Source organism: Leucoraja erinacea, chromosome 40 (assembly GCF_028641065.1).
Source record: "Leucoraja erinacea ecotype New England chromosome 40, Leri_hhj_1, whole genome shotgun sequence".
In the NCBI taxonomy this organism is placed as follows: Eukaryota; Metazoa; Chordata; class Chondrichthyes; order Rajiformes; family Rajidae; genus Leucoraja; species Leucoraja erinaceus.
In genome coordinates, this window is record NC_073416.1 from 340,224 (window position 1) to 359,092 (window position 18,869).

General features: G+C 50.1%; 1 protein-coding gene across 1 annotated transcript in view; it reads left to right on the forward strand.

Moving 5' to 3' along the window:
* Nucleotides 1-18,869, forward strand: part of LOC129714642 (formin-like protein 3) — a 118,097-nt gene that overhangs the window by 62,563 nt on the left and 36,665 nt on the right. Inside the window, 7 exon segments of the mRNA XM_055664361.1 lie at nt 3,300-3,383; nt 6,240-6,392; nt 12,421-12,529; nt 12,667-12,743; nt 13,889-13,982; nt 14,252-14,326; nt 16,739-16,849. Of these exon segments, the coding sequence (XP_055520336.1) occupies nt 3,300-3,383; nt 6,240-6,392; nt 12,421-12,529; nt 12,667-12,743; nt 13,889-13,982; nt 14,252-14,326; nt 16,739-16,849 (703 nt within the window).

An 18,869-nucleotide genomic window follows, 5' to 3' on the forward strand; every position in this document is an offset into this window, starting at 1 on the left:
CCCTCTCAACCCCATTCTCCCGTCTTCTACCCATCACCCCTGACACCCGCACTAATCAATAATCTTCCAATCCCCACCTTAACAATACCCATTGACTTGTGTCCTCCACAGCCGTCTGTGGCAATGAATTCCATAGATTCACCACCCTCTGGTTAAAGAAATTCCTCCTCATCTCTTTTCTCAAGGTACGTCCTTTAATTCTGAGTCTGTGCCCTCTGGTCTTAGATTCTCCCACCAGTGGAAACATCCTCTCCACATCCTCTCTATCCAGGCTGAAGGATTCTGACGGAGCTTTGTGGAGGAGGACAGGGAAGAGGGTGGAACTCCCGCAACCTCACTGCATCACCTCCACAACCACAACTCTTCAGCTCATGATCAGCACCACACATGCGCACACGCACGCGCACACACACACGCACAGGCACGCACACACACACGTACACACACACACACACACACACACACACCCACCCACACACACCCACACACACACTCGCATGCACATGCACGTATACTCACACACGCACACGCACACGCACACGCACACGCACGTACACTCACACACACACACACACACACACGCACACACACGTACACACACACACACACACACATATACACATCTAAACACACATACACACACGCACACACACACACACATGCACACACACACATACACACGTATACTCACACACGCACATACACACGCACGAACACACACACACACACCACACACACACACACGCGCACACACATACACACACACGCACACACGCACACACACACACATACACACACACACACACACGCGCACGCACACACACACACACACACACACACACACACACACATCGAGGCAGATGATATGATACTGCAGAGGTAACGGCAATGTCCCAGGGCAGATGGCAGCCCCTGGGTACCAATCCCAGCCTCCTCAGTGCTCCGGACCAAAGGCTAGACGGTTACGGGGAGAACGTGCAAACTCCGTACAGACAGCACCCGTAGTCAGGATCCAACCCGGGTCTCTGGCGCTGTGAGGCAGCAACTCTACCGCTGCGCCCAGAACCATGAAATAATCACTTGGATGAGGCGGTGTGGATTTGAATCCAACAAGACTCCCCTTGTGTAAGGAAATGATAGAACAGTGTGAAATGGATCCTGTGCTTCCAATGGTGTTAAGCTGTGCACAAGTGTCTCCAACTCTAAGACGTGCATGTTTGTAGGTTAATTGGCTTCGGTAAGTTGTAAAATTGTCCCGAGTGTGTGTAGGATAGTGCTAGTGTGCGGGGATCACTGGTCAGCACGGACTCGGTGGGCCGAAGGGCCTGTTTTTCCGCGCTGTATCTCTAAAGATTAAGCCGGGGCAGTGTTAGCCAAGGGAAAGGGGAATCGTTTTCCTTTTTGAGGAATAAATCAAAATGGAAGTGCAGCCACATCTGCGCGCTCCGAGTCGTGCCAAATCTGTGCACGAAAAAAAACAGGCTTGCCGACAACGTACATCCTACCCGATGCTCAGCCTCCATTTCCTGCCCCTTACAGGCACGGCTATTTTAGGCTTTAGGTGCCTGCTAAATCAACAGGCTGCAGTGTGATGGCCATAAACTGAACTGCACAGATGTGAAAAACAGCTCCTGGGCTTCACATTGCTGGCGTCAGCTGGTGCAGCAGCAGGAAATGAGGCACTTCCTCCAAATCAGAACAGTCCATCTATTGGTGCCTCTTGATAATGAAAATGGATGCACTTGTGATTGTTCTAAAGAGGCAGGATACAGCGAGCCCTTTCTGGCCCAGTCTAATGGGAAAGCTCCTGGAAGTCTTGCAGCAGTTGTGGTCCTTTTAAAATGTTAACATTCTTGCTCTTGTTATTAAATTCCGCTGCAGTCTCTCACCCTCACCCTCTCTCAACCTCGCCATCTTCCCAGGTCTCTGCTCTCCCAGTCCTGCGTCTGGTTGAATATCCTGTTTATATTAGAGTAACGCTGGCTTCCTATCCTATTTATTCCCTGTTTATCTTACACTAGTCCCACCCCGACCAACATGCCCCATCTACACTAGTCCCACCCCGACCAACATGCCCCATCTACACTACTCCCACCCCGACCAACATGCCCCATCTACACTAGTCCCACCCCGACCAACATGCCCCATCTACACTAGTCCCACCCCGACCAACATGCCCCATCTACACTAGTCCCACCCCGACCAAAATGCCCCATCTACACTAGGCCCACCCCTACCAACATGCCCAATCTACACTAGTCCCACCCCGACCAACATGCCCCGTCTACACTAGTCCCACCCCGACCCCCATCTACACTAGCCCCGTATCTACACTAGTCCCACCCCGACCAACATGCCCCATCTACACTAGTCCCACCCCGACCAACATGCCCCGTCTACACTAGTCCCACCCCGACCAACATGCCCCGTCTACACTAGTCCCACACCGACCAACATGCCCCATCTACACTAGTCCCACCCCGACCAACATGCCCCATCTACACTAGTCCCACCCCGACCAACATGCCCCATCTACACTAGTCCCACCCCGACCAACATGCCCCATCTACACTAGTCCCACCCCGACCAACATGCCCCATCTACATTAGTCCCACCCCGACCAACATGCCCCATCTACACTAGTCCCACCCCGACCAACATGCCCCTTCTACACTAGTCCCTCCCCGACCAACATGCCCCATCTACACTAGTCCCACCCCGACCAACATGCCCCGTCTACACTAGTCCCACCCCGACCAACATGCCCCGTCTACACTAGTCCCACCCCGACCAACATGCCCCATCTACACTAGTCCCACCCCGACCGACATGCCCCATCTACACTAGTCCCACCCCGACCAACATGCCCCATCTACACTAGTCCCACCCAGACCCATGTGCCCCATCTACACTAGTCCCACCTGCCCACGTTTGGCCCACATCACTCTAAACCTGTCCTATCAGATGTCTTTTAAATTTTGTTTTTGTCCAACTGGCTTTGAAATGTTATAATAAGATTTAAAGTTGTGATTTGAACAGAACCAGCCTCGGCTGACAGTGCATGAATGTGTTGGGAGGAACTGCAGATGCTGGTTTACACCGAAGATAGATGCAAAGTGCTGGAGTAACTCAGCGGGTCAGGCAGCATCTCCGCAGAGAAGGAATGGGCGACGTTTCGGGTCAAGACCGTTCTTCAGACTGATTCTTCTCCCCAGAGATGCTGCCTGTCCCGCTGAGTTACTCCAGCATTTTGTGCCTATCTTCAGTACATGAATTAATTCTATTTTCCTTTTTTCTAGATGGGTTAGAGAGTTTCTAAACGATGAAAACCAGGGCCTCAATGTACTGGTTGACTACCTGTCCTTTGCACAGTGTGCGGTCATGTAAGTACCGTGAGCAGAGGCATCTGCCATTGCACGTGTCCATCTCGGCTCATTCATTAATCTCCCTTTCATGTTTCAGCTATGTTTCATTCTCTGCTTTTTCATTCCTTATCTCTGCTGTCCTTGAAATCTTTCAACACCTGAAGCTGGGCTCAACAGATTGCTAGGAGTGGATGCATTCAAGCAGCTTAGACAATATAAAGCCCCTTCAATACTCTTGCGGTAAGTAGCGTGTGCAGCAAAGTGCCCACTTAGGGCGGCAGGGTGGCGCAGCGGTAGAGTTGCTGCCTTACAGCGCTTGCTGTGATGGAGGCCCGGGTTCCATCCCGACCACGGGTGCTGTCTGTACGGAGTTTGCACGTTCTCCCCGTGACCTGCGTGGGTTTTCTCCGAGATCTTCGGTTTCCTCCCACACTCCAAAGACGTGCAGGTTTTTAGGCTAATTGGCTTGGTGTAAGCGTACATTGTCCCTATTGATGGTTCCACTAGTGGGAGAGTCTAGGACCAGAGGGCACAGCCTCAGAATGAAAGGACGTTCCTTTAGGAAGGAGATGAGGAGGAATTTCTCTAGTCAGAGGGTGGTGAATCTGTTGCCACAGACGGCTGCGGAGGCCAAGTCAGTGGATATTTTTATTAATCAGGAGCAGGAGAGTTAGATCTGCCATTCAATGCAGTCATGGCTGATCTGATCGTATTCTCAAGTTCGCATTCCTGTTCAGCTTTTCACCCCTTTGCTGATCAAGTATCTAAATACATTAAACCTTCGGTGCCCTTTAATGAAACGAGTTCCAAAGATTCAAAACCCGCCCAGAGAGAGCAAAAATTGCTTCATCTATGTCTTAAATGGGCAACCCCTTATTTTTAAACAATGTCCCCTAGTTCTAAACTCTCCCACAAGAGTTATAAGAAAGACGTTGTCAAGTTGCAAAGAGTGCAGAGATGATTTACGAGGATGTTGCTAGGTGTGGGCGATAGGGAGAGGTCGGGGCAAAGGGCTGGGACTCTATTCCCAGGAGTGCAGGAGGATGAGGGGCGATCTTATAGAGGTGTATAAAATCACGAGGGGAATAGATCGGGTAGATGCACAGAGTCTCTTGCCCTGAGTAGGGGAATTGATGACCAGAGGTCATAGGTTAAGCTGAAGCGGGTAAGATTTAATAGGAATCTGAGGGGTAGCTTCTTCATACAGAGGATGGTGAGTATATGGAACAAGCTGCCAGAGGAAGTAGTTGAGGCTGGGACTATCCCAACGTTTAAGAATCATTTAGACAGGTACATGGATAGGACAGGTTTGTAGGGATATGGACCAAACGCAAAGGGTGGGACTAGTGTAGCTAGGACATTGTTGGCCGGTGTGAGCAAGTTGGGCCGAAGGGCCTGTTTCCACGCTGTATCACTCTGTGACTAGTGTAGCTGGGGCATGTTGGACAGCATGGGCAAGTTGGGCCGAAGGGCCTGTTTCCACGCTGTATCACTCTGTGACTCCAAGAGGAAATATCCTCTCTACATCCATACTGTGATTGAGACATCCTCAGGGTCTCGGATGTCTCAATCAAGGTCTCGACCCCTCTTCTAAACTCACACAGTTGCATATCAATCCCACCATTCCCGATAAGACCAGCCGCCCATCCCAACAGCCCTCTGCGATCCAACAAGATCCAACGAGGCCGGAATGTGGAAAGATCCCAAAACCCTTGGCACACGGGAAGCGTAGCATGGAAGTGGCTGGATATGTGTGGGGATTATTTTGACCATGGGTTAAATGTTCTCTGTACAGAGTCTGTACAGAGTTTCTCTCCATGACCTGTGTGGGTTTTCTCCAGTATCTCCAGTTTCCACCAACATTGTGAAAATGTGCAGGTTTATAGGTTAATTGGCTTGGTAAAATTATAAATTGTCTCTAGTGTGTGTATGATAGTTAGTGAACGGGCGATCGCTGGTCAGTGCGGACTCGGTGGGCCGAAGGGCCTGTTTCCGTGCTGTATCTCTAAGCTAAGCTGAAAAAAAATGGTCCTAGTCTTGAGCTGACGTTGGCGCGTTTGCTTGGAATTCTTTCTAACTGCTGATGACATTTGTTTTACTGCTCTGTTTCTCCTTTCACCATTGCAGCCTCTCACCATTCTTCAATGCTTTCAGTAACCAGATGTTTTTGAGTGTGCCTTGCTTCCGATATGCTCTCAGCCACCCAGCTGCTGCTGTTGATATGCCAACTTTCCACAATTCCATCCGTGCCTCCGGGCACCTGGGTACATGGTGTGCATCGGAAATGGCCAGGGGGTAGAGATTTGGTTTTGGCTTCGCTGGGAAACAGACCGCCCCAGTTATAGACCTCCTCAACTCCATTCCCCAGAACCTGGTCCCATTGATGTTGGCCTCTATTACCATGTGGGGAGTGATCTACAATGTAGATCCTACAGGAAGTCCACCTGCCTTGAGCTGGCGTTTTGCTGGAACGTGGATCGAAGGGTCTTGTTCGTGGGGCATGACCACGAGCAGTCTGTGGGGATGCTGGTGTTATGACAGCAAGGCTCAAAAGCATGAACAAATCCTCCAAAATGAAGATCCCACGACTGCAAACTTTGCAAAGCTCCCTGAGCTACACCTCAGCTTTCCGTAAGTCCGAGGAGTGGAATTAGGCCATTCTGCCCATCAAGTCCATTCCGCCATTCGTTCATGGCTGATCTATCTCTCCCTCCTAACCTCACTCTCCTGCCTTCTCCATTTTAACACATGTGTACTCTTCCTGTTAATCCAATGGAAGAAGATGCCTGGGGTCATCTGCCCTCAAAGGGGCAACATGTTAACTGACGTTGGATGGGGGTGATGAAAAGAGATTTTTATCCCGTTGTGACCTAGGTTTGACATTGACCTTGTGGAGAATGGTGATGATGGTGCACTCGACAAACCCAAACCCTGGGGCAGGTCTATAGAAGATTTACACCAGAGCAATGTCCTGCCCCTGGCTTTCAGCAACAGCCTGTCTCGCTCTGCAAGGCAATCTATCCTACGGTATGTATGGCTCAGCTTCTAACTGGTGCCAGGGATGCAACGGGTGCCTATGGTTCAGCCGTGGGTGGGTGATAGTTCACTCACCCGCCCACTCCCAACCCCCACACCATCACAGCACAGGTGGCGCAGCGGTAGAGTTGCTGCCTCACGGCGCCAGAGACCCGGGTACCATCCTGACCGTGGGCGCTGTCTGTGTGGAGTTTGCACGTTTTCTCCCCGTGACCTGCGTGGGTTTTCTCCGGGAGCTCCGGTTTCCCCCCACACTCCAAAGACGTGCAGGTTTGTAGGTTCATTGGCTTCGGTGAAAATTGTCCCTAGTGTGTGTAGGATCGTGTTAGTGTGCAGGGATCGCTGGTCGGCACGGACTCAATGGGCCGAAGGGCCTGTTTCCGTGCTGTATCTCTAAACTAAACTAAACGCAGCAGTTGTGCCAGGGGTGGACAATAAATGCCAGCTATGCCCAACAATGCCTCAAGTGATAGGAGCAGAATTAGGCCATTCGGCCCATCTTGTCTACTCTGCCATTCAATCAGGGCTGATCTATCTCTCCCTCCTAACCCCATTTTCAGAGTCTGGACCCCCTCCCTCGCTCTGCTGCCAGAGCCGCGCTCATGAAGACCAGCCCCGTCACCATGGTGATTAGCATGGGGAACATGGTGGGCAGAGCAGCTGGAGCTGTGAGCTTTTGAGGTCACAGTGTGGAAACAGGCCCTTCAGCCCAACTTGCCCACACCGGCCAACATGCCCCAGCTACAGTCTGAAGAACTTGCCCACACCGGCCAACATGCCCCATCTACACTAGTCCCACCTGCCTGCGTTTGGTGCCCATATCCCCCCAAACCTGTCCTATCCATGTACCTGTCTAAATGTTTATTAAACGTTGGGATAGTCCCAGCCTCAACTACCTCCTCTGGCAGCTCGTTCCATACACCCACCGCCCTCTGTGTGAAAAAGTTACCCCTCGGATTCCTATTCAATCTTTCCCCCTTCACCTTGAACCTGTGTCCACTGGTCCTCGATTCCCCTACTCTGTGCAAGAGACTCTGTGCATCTACCCGATCTATTCCGCTCATGATTTGAGACACCTCTATAGGATCAACCCTCATCCTCCTGCGCTCCATGGAATAGAGACCCAGCCTGCCCAACCTCTCCCTGTAGCTCACACCTCCTGAGGTACAGATATAGTGACCAATTCTACTGGAGCTACAGCATGAAACAAGTAACTGAGTTGTGTACAACATGACAGACCAAGTGCATCAATAATATGAACTTCAAGTTCATAGGAAACTATTGCAACAGGTCGCACAGACCCAGCAAGATGCAAAAGAAAATGTCCAGTCAGTAAAAGTGGCGATATTCCTTTAAAAACGTGTTTTAATGTAAATGTACATATGTGTGTGATGTCTGTGTTTATACAAGATCTGTCAGACCTGAGGCTGTTTTGCAGGTTTTTGAAAAGTTTTTAATCATTAAGGTTTTTTCACTCCCTCTACAGTTATTTGTCGAACCCATTGCGCTTCACGTCTGACAGATCATTTTTAAAGGAACAAGCCATACATAGCCAGTGAGGGGAGTAGGGTTGCACCATTGCCAACACAGAGGGTGGGGGAGGTTACACAAAAAAGCTGGAGAAACTCAGCGGGTGCAGCAGCATCTATGTGGAGCGAAGGAAATAGGCAACGTTTCGGGCCGAAACCCTTCTTCAGACCCGAAATCCTGAAGGAAATAGGCAACGTTTCGGGACGAAACCCTTCCGGGTTTCGGCCCGAAACGTTGCCTATTTCCTTCGCTCCACATAGATGCTGCTGCACCCGCTGAGTATCTCCAGCATTTTTGTGTAACCTTCGATTCTCCAGCATCTGCAGTTCCCTCTTAAACAGAGGGTGGGGGAAGAGGGCAAGACTTGAACCGTTGCATCCCTGGAATCGTGGCTTTATAGTGTGCTGATAACATGCCTGTTGCCCCCTGTTTGTGCCGCTGATGTTTTGTGCCGATGCCTGCACTTCACCGAACGTGGCCTCGACGAGACCAGCAGCCCCTCAGTAAGCAACGGTGTACCACAGTGCCCCAGTGCACAGCTCCGAAAACTCCGTCTCGTTTCATTTGAAGGTTTTTTTTTCTCTTCTAGGTTTAGAAACATAGAAAATAGGTGCAGGAGTAGGCCATTCGGCCCTTCCAACCAGCACCACCATTCACTATGATCATGGCTGATCGTCCAAACTCAGTATCCTGGTCCTGCCTTCTCCCCATATCCCCTGATCCCGTTTGCCTTAAGAGCTAAATCGAATTCTGTTAAAAACGTTCTACTCTTTGGTGCTTTAACAATGGTACTGGTTTCACTGGAGACGTTTGATTCTGCTGCACCCCACTGTTGCGTCACCATGAATCACCATGAAGCTTACTGACCCCCGCCCCCTGTGGCCCAGGACAATGCTGACCTTCAGTTCCGTCTGCCTGTGTGGAGTTTGCACGATTTCTCCAGTTTCCTCCCACATCCCAACAATGTTCGTGTGGGTGGGTTCATTGGCTGCTATAAATTGCTCCCGAGTGTGTAGGTGAGGGCTGGAATCTGGCAGGAGTTGGTGGGAATGTGGGAAGCATCGATGGGGATGAGTGTAGGATTCATGTAAAAGGCTGTTTCGGGAATGGTGTGCCCAGTACTGTGTGCCCACCTGATATGCCCACATTCCCACACTCTAAAGACGTACAGGTTTGTAGGTTCATTGGCTGGGTATAAATGTACAATTGTCCCTGGTGTGTGTAGGATAGTGTTAGTGTGCGGGGATCGCTGGACGGTGCGGACTCGGTGGGCCGAAGGGCCTGTTTCCGTGCAGTATCTCTAAACAAAACTATCTTGCACGTGTGGCTGATAATGCGCGATGCACACGGTGCAGTAGGCGGGACATGCAGCTTCTGCAGAAGCCCTGCGTTCTAGCCCTGCGCAGCCGGCCGCAGTAACGTGCAGCGGCTTGCGGGACCCATTGAACAGCGTGGGTGGGGAGTCTGCAGCAAAGGCCAATGTAAATAAGCTGACAGGTCAGGCAGTCATCACCCTCTGTTTTCCTCCGAATTCCTCAATGCCAGTGAGCAAGCTCGCCAAAGAATGGTTTGGTTGTAGCCGGGTCTTTGCTGGTTGTTTTGGCTATGCTGTGAGGTTTACAATTGTAGGCGTGCTTTGTGGAGACTGTGCCGTGATATATCGTGGGGACGAGAGCGCTGGGTTATTTACGACCTACTAGCTTGATGCAACATATGTTTTCCTTCCCCTGCCCTCTCCAACGTTGGTAATGTTTGTCGATGCTCTGCTGCTGCAACAAGGGCCGTATTGATGGACTGCAACCCTGTTCAATGACCCCATTGTCCATGGGTGGCCCGGTGCCTATCTGCCGTGCAATTGGCATCGGCTGCTGTTCGATCTTGTGTGCCGGCACAGTTGGGCCTTGTTCACATGTTCACAAGTTATAGCAGTAGAATTAGGCCATTCGGCCCACTTCGCCATTCAATCATGGCTGATCTCTCCCTCCTAATCCCATTCTCCTGCCTTCTCCCCACAACCCTTGACACCCGTTCTAATCAGGAATTTGTCCATCTCTGCCTTAAAAATATCCACTGACTTGGCCTCCACAGCCCTCTGTGGCAATGAGTTCCACAGATTCACCACCCTCTGCCTAAAGAAATTCCTCCTCACCTCCTTTCTAAAAGAGCGCCACACAGAGAGTGGTGAATCTGTGGAACTCTCTGCCACAGAGGGTAGTCGAGGCCACAGTTCATTGGCTATATTTAAGAGGGAGTTAGATGTGGCCCTTGTGGCTAAAGGGGATCAGGGGGTATGGAGAGAAGGCAGGTACAGGATACTGAGTTGGATGATCAGCCATGATCATATTGAATGGCGGTGCAGGCTCGAAGGGCCGAATGGCCTCTACTCCTGCACCTAATTTCTATGTTTCTATGTTTAATTCTGAGGCTGTGACCTCTGGTCGTAGACTCTCCCACTAGTGGAAACATCCTCTCCACATCCACTCTATCCAGGCCTTTCACTATTCAGTAAGTATCAATGAGGCCCCCCCCTCAACCTTCTAAACTCCAGCGAGTGCAGACCCAGTGCCATCAAACGCTCATCGTATGTTAACCCACTCATTCCTGGGATTATTGTTCTCTTCACCTTCTTGGCTCAACGCTCATTGCCGTGCTGGTGTGTAACCTAACAAGTTGCGGGAGCAATCCGGACTGTTGTCCACTCTTCCCGTCCACAGTCCCATTACTCTGTGGAGCTTTGACGAGGAAATGTGTCGAAGCAATTAATAAATATCACCCCTCTGAAGAGGCACCCAACCCAAAATGTCACTGATCCATGTTCTCCACAGATGCTGCCTGACCCGCTGAGTTACTCCAGCACTCTGTGAAACGTCACCTATCCATGTTCTCCACAGATGCTGCCTGACCCGCTGAGTTACTCCAGCACTCTGTGAAACGTCACCTATCCATGTTCTCCACAGATGCTGCCTGACCCGCTGAGTTACTCCAGCACTCTGTGAAACGTCACCTATCCATGTTCTCCACAGATGCTGCCTGACCCACTGAGTTACTCCAGCACTCTGTGAAACGTCACCTATCCATGTTCTCCACAGATGCTGCCTGACCCACTCAGTTATGGTGCAGCAGCATCTATGGAGCTAAGGAAATAGGCAACGTTTCGGGCCGCAATCCTTCTGGAAATAGGCAACGTTTCGGGCACCTATGGGTTTCGGCCTGAAACATTGCCTATTTCCTTAGCTCCATAGATGCTGCCTGACCCGCTGAGTTACTCCAGCACTCTGTGAAACGTCACTTATCCATGTTCTCCACAGATGCCGCCTGACCCGCTGAGTTACTTAAACCTCTTTATCTTTGGGTTATTGCTTTGGGACTCATTACCCCTGGTCCATAATCAGAAAGCAACAAGTTCAAGACCCACTACTGTAACTTGAGCGGAAGGATCTCGGCTGGCAGTGCCAGTGGTTGCTGTAAAGTGGGCTGTTAAACACAGGCCTTGCTCAGATGTACAACACGTTTGGAAGGGGGACAAGAGGAGTCTTATCGGTGCCCTGGGGTCATGCAATATCAATCAAGACCATTTGGCCATCGTCATGTTGGAGCTTGCTGTGCCGAGCCCACAGCAGGACGTCACGGTGGCGCAGCGGTAGAGTTGCTGCCTCACAGCGCCAGGGACCCGGGTTCCATCCTGACAGCGGGTGCTGTCTATGTGGAGTTTGCATGTTCTCCCCGTGGGTTTTCTCCGGGTGCTCCGGTTTCCTCTCATACTTTGTAGGCTATTGGGCTTCAGTAAGTTGTAAACTTGTCCCTGGTGTTTATGCTAGCACTAGTGTATGGAGCGATCGCTGATCGGTGTGGACTCGGCGGGGCTTTCCACCTTGTATCTCTAAAGTAAAAGTCTAAACCCAGATTCTGCACTCCCGACATTATGACTGACTACAATTCATGAGAAGATTGATGCCTATTTGGTTTGCTGTGAAGGCCTTTGTAAACGGGCCCTTTGACCCACAGAGTCCACAATGACCAGCGACCAGTACACTAGCACTATCCTACACACTCGGGACTATTTACAACTTTACAAAAGGCAAATTAGCCGTCAAACTTGTATGTATTTGGAGTGAGGGAGGAAACCGGGGCACCCGGAGAAAACCCACACAGGTCCGGAATCGTCTCCCTGGGCAGAAGGGCCTCGCAAGCTTTAAATGAGTTGTCCGCCTCTGTTGTTGCAGTTACACAATGCTCCCGTGAAAGCTGTCTGACATGTCAGAGGCAGGCCGTTGATCCCATGTCTCATCTCAGAGGCCCAAAGGTTGCGTGTGATCGGGCGGCCAAGTGCTGCCAAAACATTTTGGAGCGGATACCTTTAACACAGTTTTGCTCCAGTGATCCAGGGTGCCAGAGGAATGGGCATCACGGCCCCGTCGCCAACTGGAGCAGTGTCTGGGTATGCCACCTGTCTGTCGGTGACTGGCGTAACTCTGATTGTCTTCCACAGCTACAACACGCTGCCCGACAGGAAGTTTCTGAAGAATTCCAGGCTCGTGTGCCAGAAGGATGATGTCCATGTGTGTATCATGTGTTTACGGGCAGTAATGAACTACCAGGTATGGCCAATTCCAACTGGGACTCCTCTTGTAACCCGCCCATGCTCAGTGACGTTCCATCCACTGGGTCTTTCATCAAAGGTTTATTCCGTAAAAAGATCCGACGATCTAATGATATCCCCTCCTTTCTTTTACAGTACGGCTTCAATTTAGTTATGTCCCACCCACACGCCGTCAATGAAATCGCACTTAGCCTGAACAACAAGAATCCCAGGTAAGCGACCTGTTCCCTCTCATTAGTCTGCACTCAGCACGAATCCGCTCTTCAGCCCGCAGAAGGGTCCCGACCCAAAACGGTAGCTCACAACCCAACGGTAAGGACATTGAAGATGGACACAAAGTGCTGGAGTAACTCAGCGGGACAGGCAGCATCTCTGGAGAGAAGGAATGGGTGATGCTTCGAGCCAGCACCGCCATTCACTGTGATCACGGCTGATCATCCACAATCAGTACCCCGTTCCTGCCTTCTCCCCATATCCCTTGATTCCGCTAGCTCTAAGATCTCTATCTAACTCTCTTTTGAATGCATCCAGTGAATCGGCCTCCACTGCCCTCTGTGGCAGAGAATTCCACAAATTCACAACTCTCTGGGTGAAAACGTTTTTCCTCATCTCAGTTCTAAATCCGATTCAGATTCATTCAGATTCAATTTTAATTGTCATTGTCAGTGTACAGTACAGAGACAACAAAATGCATTTAGCATCTCCCTGGAAGAGCGACATATTTGAATAAATTAAATGTGTGTGGGGATTGGCAGTCACCGAGGTCACTAAATGGCCTATCCCTTATTCTTAAACTGTGTGTGGCCCCTGGTTCTGGACTCCCCCAACAGCGGGAACATGTTTCCTGCATTTAGCTTGTCCAATCCCTTAATAATCTTATATGTTTCAATGAGAATCCTTCTCATCCTTCTAAATTCCAGTGAATGCAAACCATTCTTTCATCATATGACAGTCCCGCCATCCCAGGAATTAACCTGGTGAACCTACGCTGGGCTCCCTCAATAGCAAGAATGTCCATCCTCAAATTCGGAGAGCAAAACTGCACACAATACTCCAGGTGTGGTCTCACCAGGACCCTGTACAACTGCAGTAGGACCTCTTTGCTCCTATACTCAAATCCTCTCATTATGAAGGCCAACAGGCCATTAGCTTCCGATAGACATTGGAGGATATGGACCAAGTGTAGTGTAGCTGGGACATTGTTGGGGAGTTGGGTTGAAGGGCCTGTTTCCACACTGTATCACTCTGTGACTGTATTTCCTGTGGATGTGAGTGGTAGGGTGTGATCGTGTTAGCCTCTTTGTGCCGACCAAACACTATTCCCCAGTGGTGATGACGGGCCCTCTTTACTTCGCAGAACCAAAGCCCTGGTACTGGAGCTACTTGCAGCCGTCTGCCTCGTGAGAGGAGGGCACGAGATCATTCTCTCCGCGTTCGACCATTTCAAAGAGGTACGAGAGCCTTCACTTTCATCCCAACTCACGAAGCCCGATGCTGACTTTGGGCAGTGAAGAGGAGGGAGGTTGCCGGGAGAAGGCAGGAGAATGGGGTTGAGAGGGAAAGCTAGACCGGCCATGATTGAATGGGGGAGTCAACTTGATGGGTGAATGGCCTAATGCTGCTCCGATGACTTATGAACATAAGACACGAGCTAAATCAAAGGGCCAGTTAGCAAGCACAAGAGGAATAATACACCATAACCTGATTTTGTTCTTTTCAGGTGTGCAAAGAAAAGCATCGCTTCGAGAACCTGATGGAATATTTCCGCAATGAAGACACCAACATAGATTTCATGGTGAGAATTGAAGAGGTCGGATCCTTACAGTGGTGAGGGTGGAAGGATGTGGCTGACAATGTGTGCAGACAATCTTGGGGGGGAGGGTCAGGTGGACTGACACATATTTGCTCCCCAAGAGGGTAGGACATGTTTGGAGGGATATGGACCAAGTGCAGGCAGGTGGGACGGACTAGTGTAGCTGGGACATTGTTGGCCGGTGTGGGCAAGTTGGGCTGAAGGGCCTGTTTCCACACTGTATCACTCTATGACTCAAACCAATAAAGGCTGCAACGGAGGCCTTTAGGGCGAAGGCCTTTCTACCTGCGATCACTCGCTGGACTTTGAGGAGTACATAGAAACATAGAAACATAGAACTTAGGTGCAGGAGTAGGCCATTCGGCCCTTCGAGCCTGCACCATTCGCCATTCAATATGATCATGGCTGATCATCCAACTCAGTATCCCGTACCTGCCTTCTCTCCATACCCCCTGATCCCCTTAGCCACAAGGGCCACATCTAACTCCCTCTTAAATATAGCCAATGAAGTGGCCTCAACTACCCTCTGTGGCAGAGAATTCCAGAGATTCACCACTCTCTGCGTGAAAAAAGTTCCCCTCATCTCGGTTTTAAAGGATTTCCCCTTTATCCTTAAGCTGTGACCCCTTGTCCTGGACTTCCCTAACATCGGGAACAATCTTCCTGCATCTAGCCTGTCCAACCCCTTAAGAATTTTATAAGTTTCTATAAGATCCCCTCTCATTCTTCTAAATTCTAGAGAGTATAAACCAAGTCTATCCAGTCTTTCTTCATAAGACAGTCCTGACATCCCAGGAATCAGTCTGGTGAACCGTCTCTGCACTCCCTCTATGGCAATAATGTCCTTCCTCAGATTGGAGACCAAAACTGTACGCAATACTCCAGGTGTGGTCTCACCAAGACCCTGTACAACTGCAGTAGAACCTCTCTGCTCCTATACTCAAATCCTTTTGCAATGAAAGCTAACATACCATTCGCTTTCTTTACTGCCTGCTGCACCTGCATGCCTACCTTCAATGACTGGTGTACGAAGAGTTTGAGGTAAGAGAATAGGATGCTACAAGGGAGAAATACTTTCGTTTGGTTTATTGGTTTACAGTGCACAGATACATGATGTTACGTGCAAGACACTTTTCCCCAGAGACCTGTTTCCGCGCTGTATCTCTAAACTAAACTAAAGTCAATGTTTCAGGTTGGGATCCTTCTTCAGACTAGAAACGTAATCTGTCTGTCCCATCCCCTCCGCAGATGTGCCTGACCCGCTGAGTACCACCAGCACTATGTATTATGTTGGAGTAAGAGTTGAGTGATGAGCTGGGGATGGTGTTGGTTCAGGGTCGACTGAAATGGTGGAGAGATTAAGACGCACCACTCTCCGTAATTACTTTGTGGGAGAGCAGATTTTTTTTTCAATTTTTTATCACTGGTTAACAATGTACATTGGAAACATTAATATCATGTTCCATATTTCCAATCGTTTTTTCAAATGTCTTTTCATCCGATTTACGACATGCGTAGGATTGTAGACTCTGCTAGCACCGCAGGAGACCATTGAGCCCTTCATGCCTGTGCTAGCCCTTTTGAGAAAGTGATCCAATGAGGCCCACTGCCCTTCAATTTTGTTTCCTTTATGCATGAGTATAGAGGTTGAGAGGTCATGTTGCAGTTGTATAAGACGTTGGTGAGACCGCATTTAGAATAATGTGTTCAGTTCTGGGCACCGTGTTATAGGAAATATGTTGTCAAGCTGGAAAGGGTGCAGAGAAGATTTACGAGGATGTTGCCAGGACTAGAGGGTGTGAGCTACAGGGAGAGGTTGAGCAGGCTGGGACTCTATTCCATGGAGCGCAGGAGGATGAGGGGTGATCTTGTAGAGGTGTATAATATCATGAGAGGAATAGATTGGGTAGATGCACAGAGTCTCTTGCCCAGAGTAGGGGAATCGAGGACCAGAGGACATGGGTTCAAGGTGAAGGGGAAAAGAGGAATCTGAGGGGTAACTTTTTCACACAGAGGGTGGTGGGTGTATGGAACGAGCTGCCAGAGGAGGTAGTTGAAGCTGGGACTATCCCAACGTTTAAGAAACAGTTAGACAGGTACATGGATAGGACAGGTTTGGAGGGATATGGACCAAATGCTGGACCAGTGAAGCTGGGATATCTTGGCCAGTGTGGGCAAGTTGGGCCGAAGGGCCTGTTTCCACACTGTATCACTCTATAACTCTGTGACTCTATTCAAACAATTCCTGTTGATGAATCTCCATGCACCACCCCATCAGGCAGTACACTAGACTCCACACACTTCAGAAGTCACGCGTGTAAACCAGGAAGTGGAGGCTGGGGTGGCATTGACCCTGGCGCTGCCTCTGACATCTTTGCCCTTTGCTGTCCTCAGGTGGCGTGCATGCAGTTCATCAATATCGTGGTCCATTCTGTGGAGGACATGAACTTCCGGGTCCACCTGCAGTTCGAGTTCACCAAGCTGGGCCTGGACGAGTTCCTGGAGGTGAGTGTGAAGTGTGAAGATTGTACCCTTAGTTCCGACAGTCCCTTACCTTGTCCCACCACCCCAGGCCATTGTACAAAGTGCAACCCTGTGCTGCCAATGCAATGGAAAGAACTGCAGATGCTGGTTTCAATTGATGATAGACACTAAATGCTGGAGTAACACAGTGGGACAGGCAGCATCTCTGGAGAGAATGAATGGGTGATGTTTCAGGTTGAGACCCTTTCTCAGACTCATCCCTTCTGCTGAGTTACTCCAGCATCTTCTGGCAATGTACAGCGCCTTACCTGGCCCCTCCGCTTCCCATACTTCCCCCAAGGGCAGGAATATTCACGCTTGCTGCTCAGCCCCTCTCACGATGAATCATGAGGTCTCTCAAAGCGGGCAGGGTGCGGTCCGCTGCCTGTGCCCGCCGCCATTTGTCCTGGCTTGTAGCTTTCCTGCCCTCTGGTGCTCTCCCCAAATGTCCAAGGTACCTCTAGATGGGCACATGTGGCCCTTATCATTCTCAATCCGGAGAGGCGTTGGTGCTGCAGTGTGGTCAATGCACCAGTGAATCTGACCCGGGGGAATAGTGACAAATAGTGCAGCACTAGAGAGGCGATGCAAGGAACCGCAGATGCCGCCTTACACAAGGAAAACACACAAAGTGTTGGAGTACCTTTATTTATTTATTTTTTTATTTTTTTTATTTTTACAAAAAATGGATTCAATTGTTAAAAAATAATATTGACACAAGGCAGAACCCACCACCATAATACAATACAAACATATATCCATTATATACAACTATGTTACAAACCTTATTGAGGATACATTCAACACCCTGCGGAGCCCAGCGGTCCCGGAACTCCCTCAGGATGCCCGTAGACAGGGCGTATTCCCTTTCTAATCCCACCCAGGCACGGACGTTACGTGCTGGAGTACCTTGGCAGGTAGGGCAGCATCTCTGGAGACGATGGATGGGTGTTGGGGCCCTTCTTCAGACTGATTGGGGTGGCCCTTCATGATGTTAAGTCCCTCCCGCAACAGGCAGAGTGCTTGTTTACAACCAAATTCAGACTTGTTTGTCACTTCTCTGTGCAGTGTCCAACATGAGGCCGAATATGTGGGTGGAAAATTCCCTCCTCTGCTCAGCACAGCTTGAAATCCCTTCTCATCAGCGTTCCTCACATTCCACACAAGGTCAACGGCCTTGTCAGCCCTCCACGCTTGCCTTGGGAACGCACAGCAGTTACTGAGGAGACTCTCAGCCTGATGTACAGGGAGGGAACTGCAGATGCTGCTTTACACTGAAGATAGACACAAAGTACAGGAGTAACTCAGCGGGACAGGCAGCACCTCTGGAGAGAAGGGATGGGTAATGTTTCGGGTCGAGACCCCTCTTAGACAATAGACAATAGGTGCAGGAGTAGAGGCCATTTGGCCCTTCGAGCCAGCACCGCCATTCACTGTGATCATGGCTGAACATCCACAATCAGTACCCCGTTCCTGCCTTCTCCCCATATCCCCTGACTCCGCTGTCTTTAAGAGCTAAATCTAACTCTCTCTTGAAGGCATCCAGAGAATCGGCCTTCAATGCCTTCTGAGGCAGAGAATTCCACAGATTCACAACTCTCGGGGTGAAAATATTTTACCTCATCGCTGCACTCCCTCAATAGCAAGAATGTCCTTCCTCAAATTAGGGGACCAACACTGCACACAATACTCCAGGTGTGGTCTCAACAGGGCCCTGTACAACTGCAGAAGGACCTCTTTGCTCCTAGACTCAACTCCTCTTGTTATGAAGGCCAATGTGCCACTACTCCAGGTGTTCCGATGGTTCCGCTGACTTCCACTGGTCTCTCCATCTCGTCTTGACCCAGGCGGCCTTGGAAGCGTCAGTCGGTCCCTGCCTGCTGTACCTGCATGCGTACTTTCAGTGACTGATGTACAAGGACGCCCAGATCTTCTGACTGAGAGTGAGGGGAGAGGGAGACTACTACAGGTGCAGGACAAATCAGAGCCGGCACCGATGACT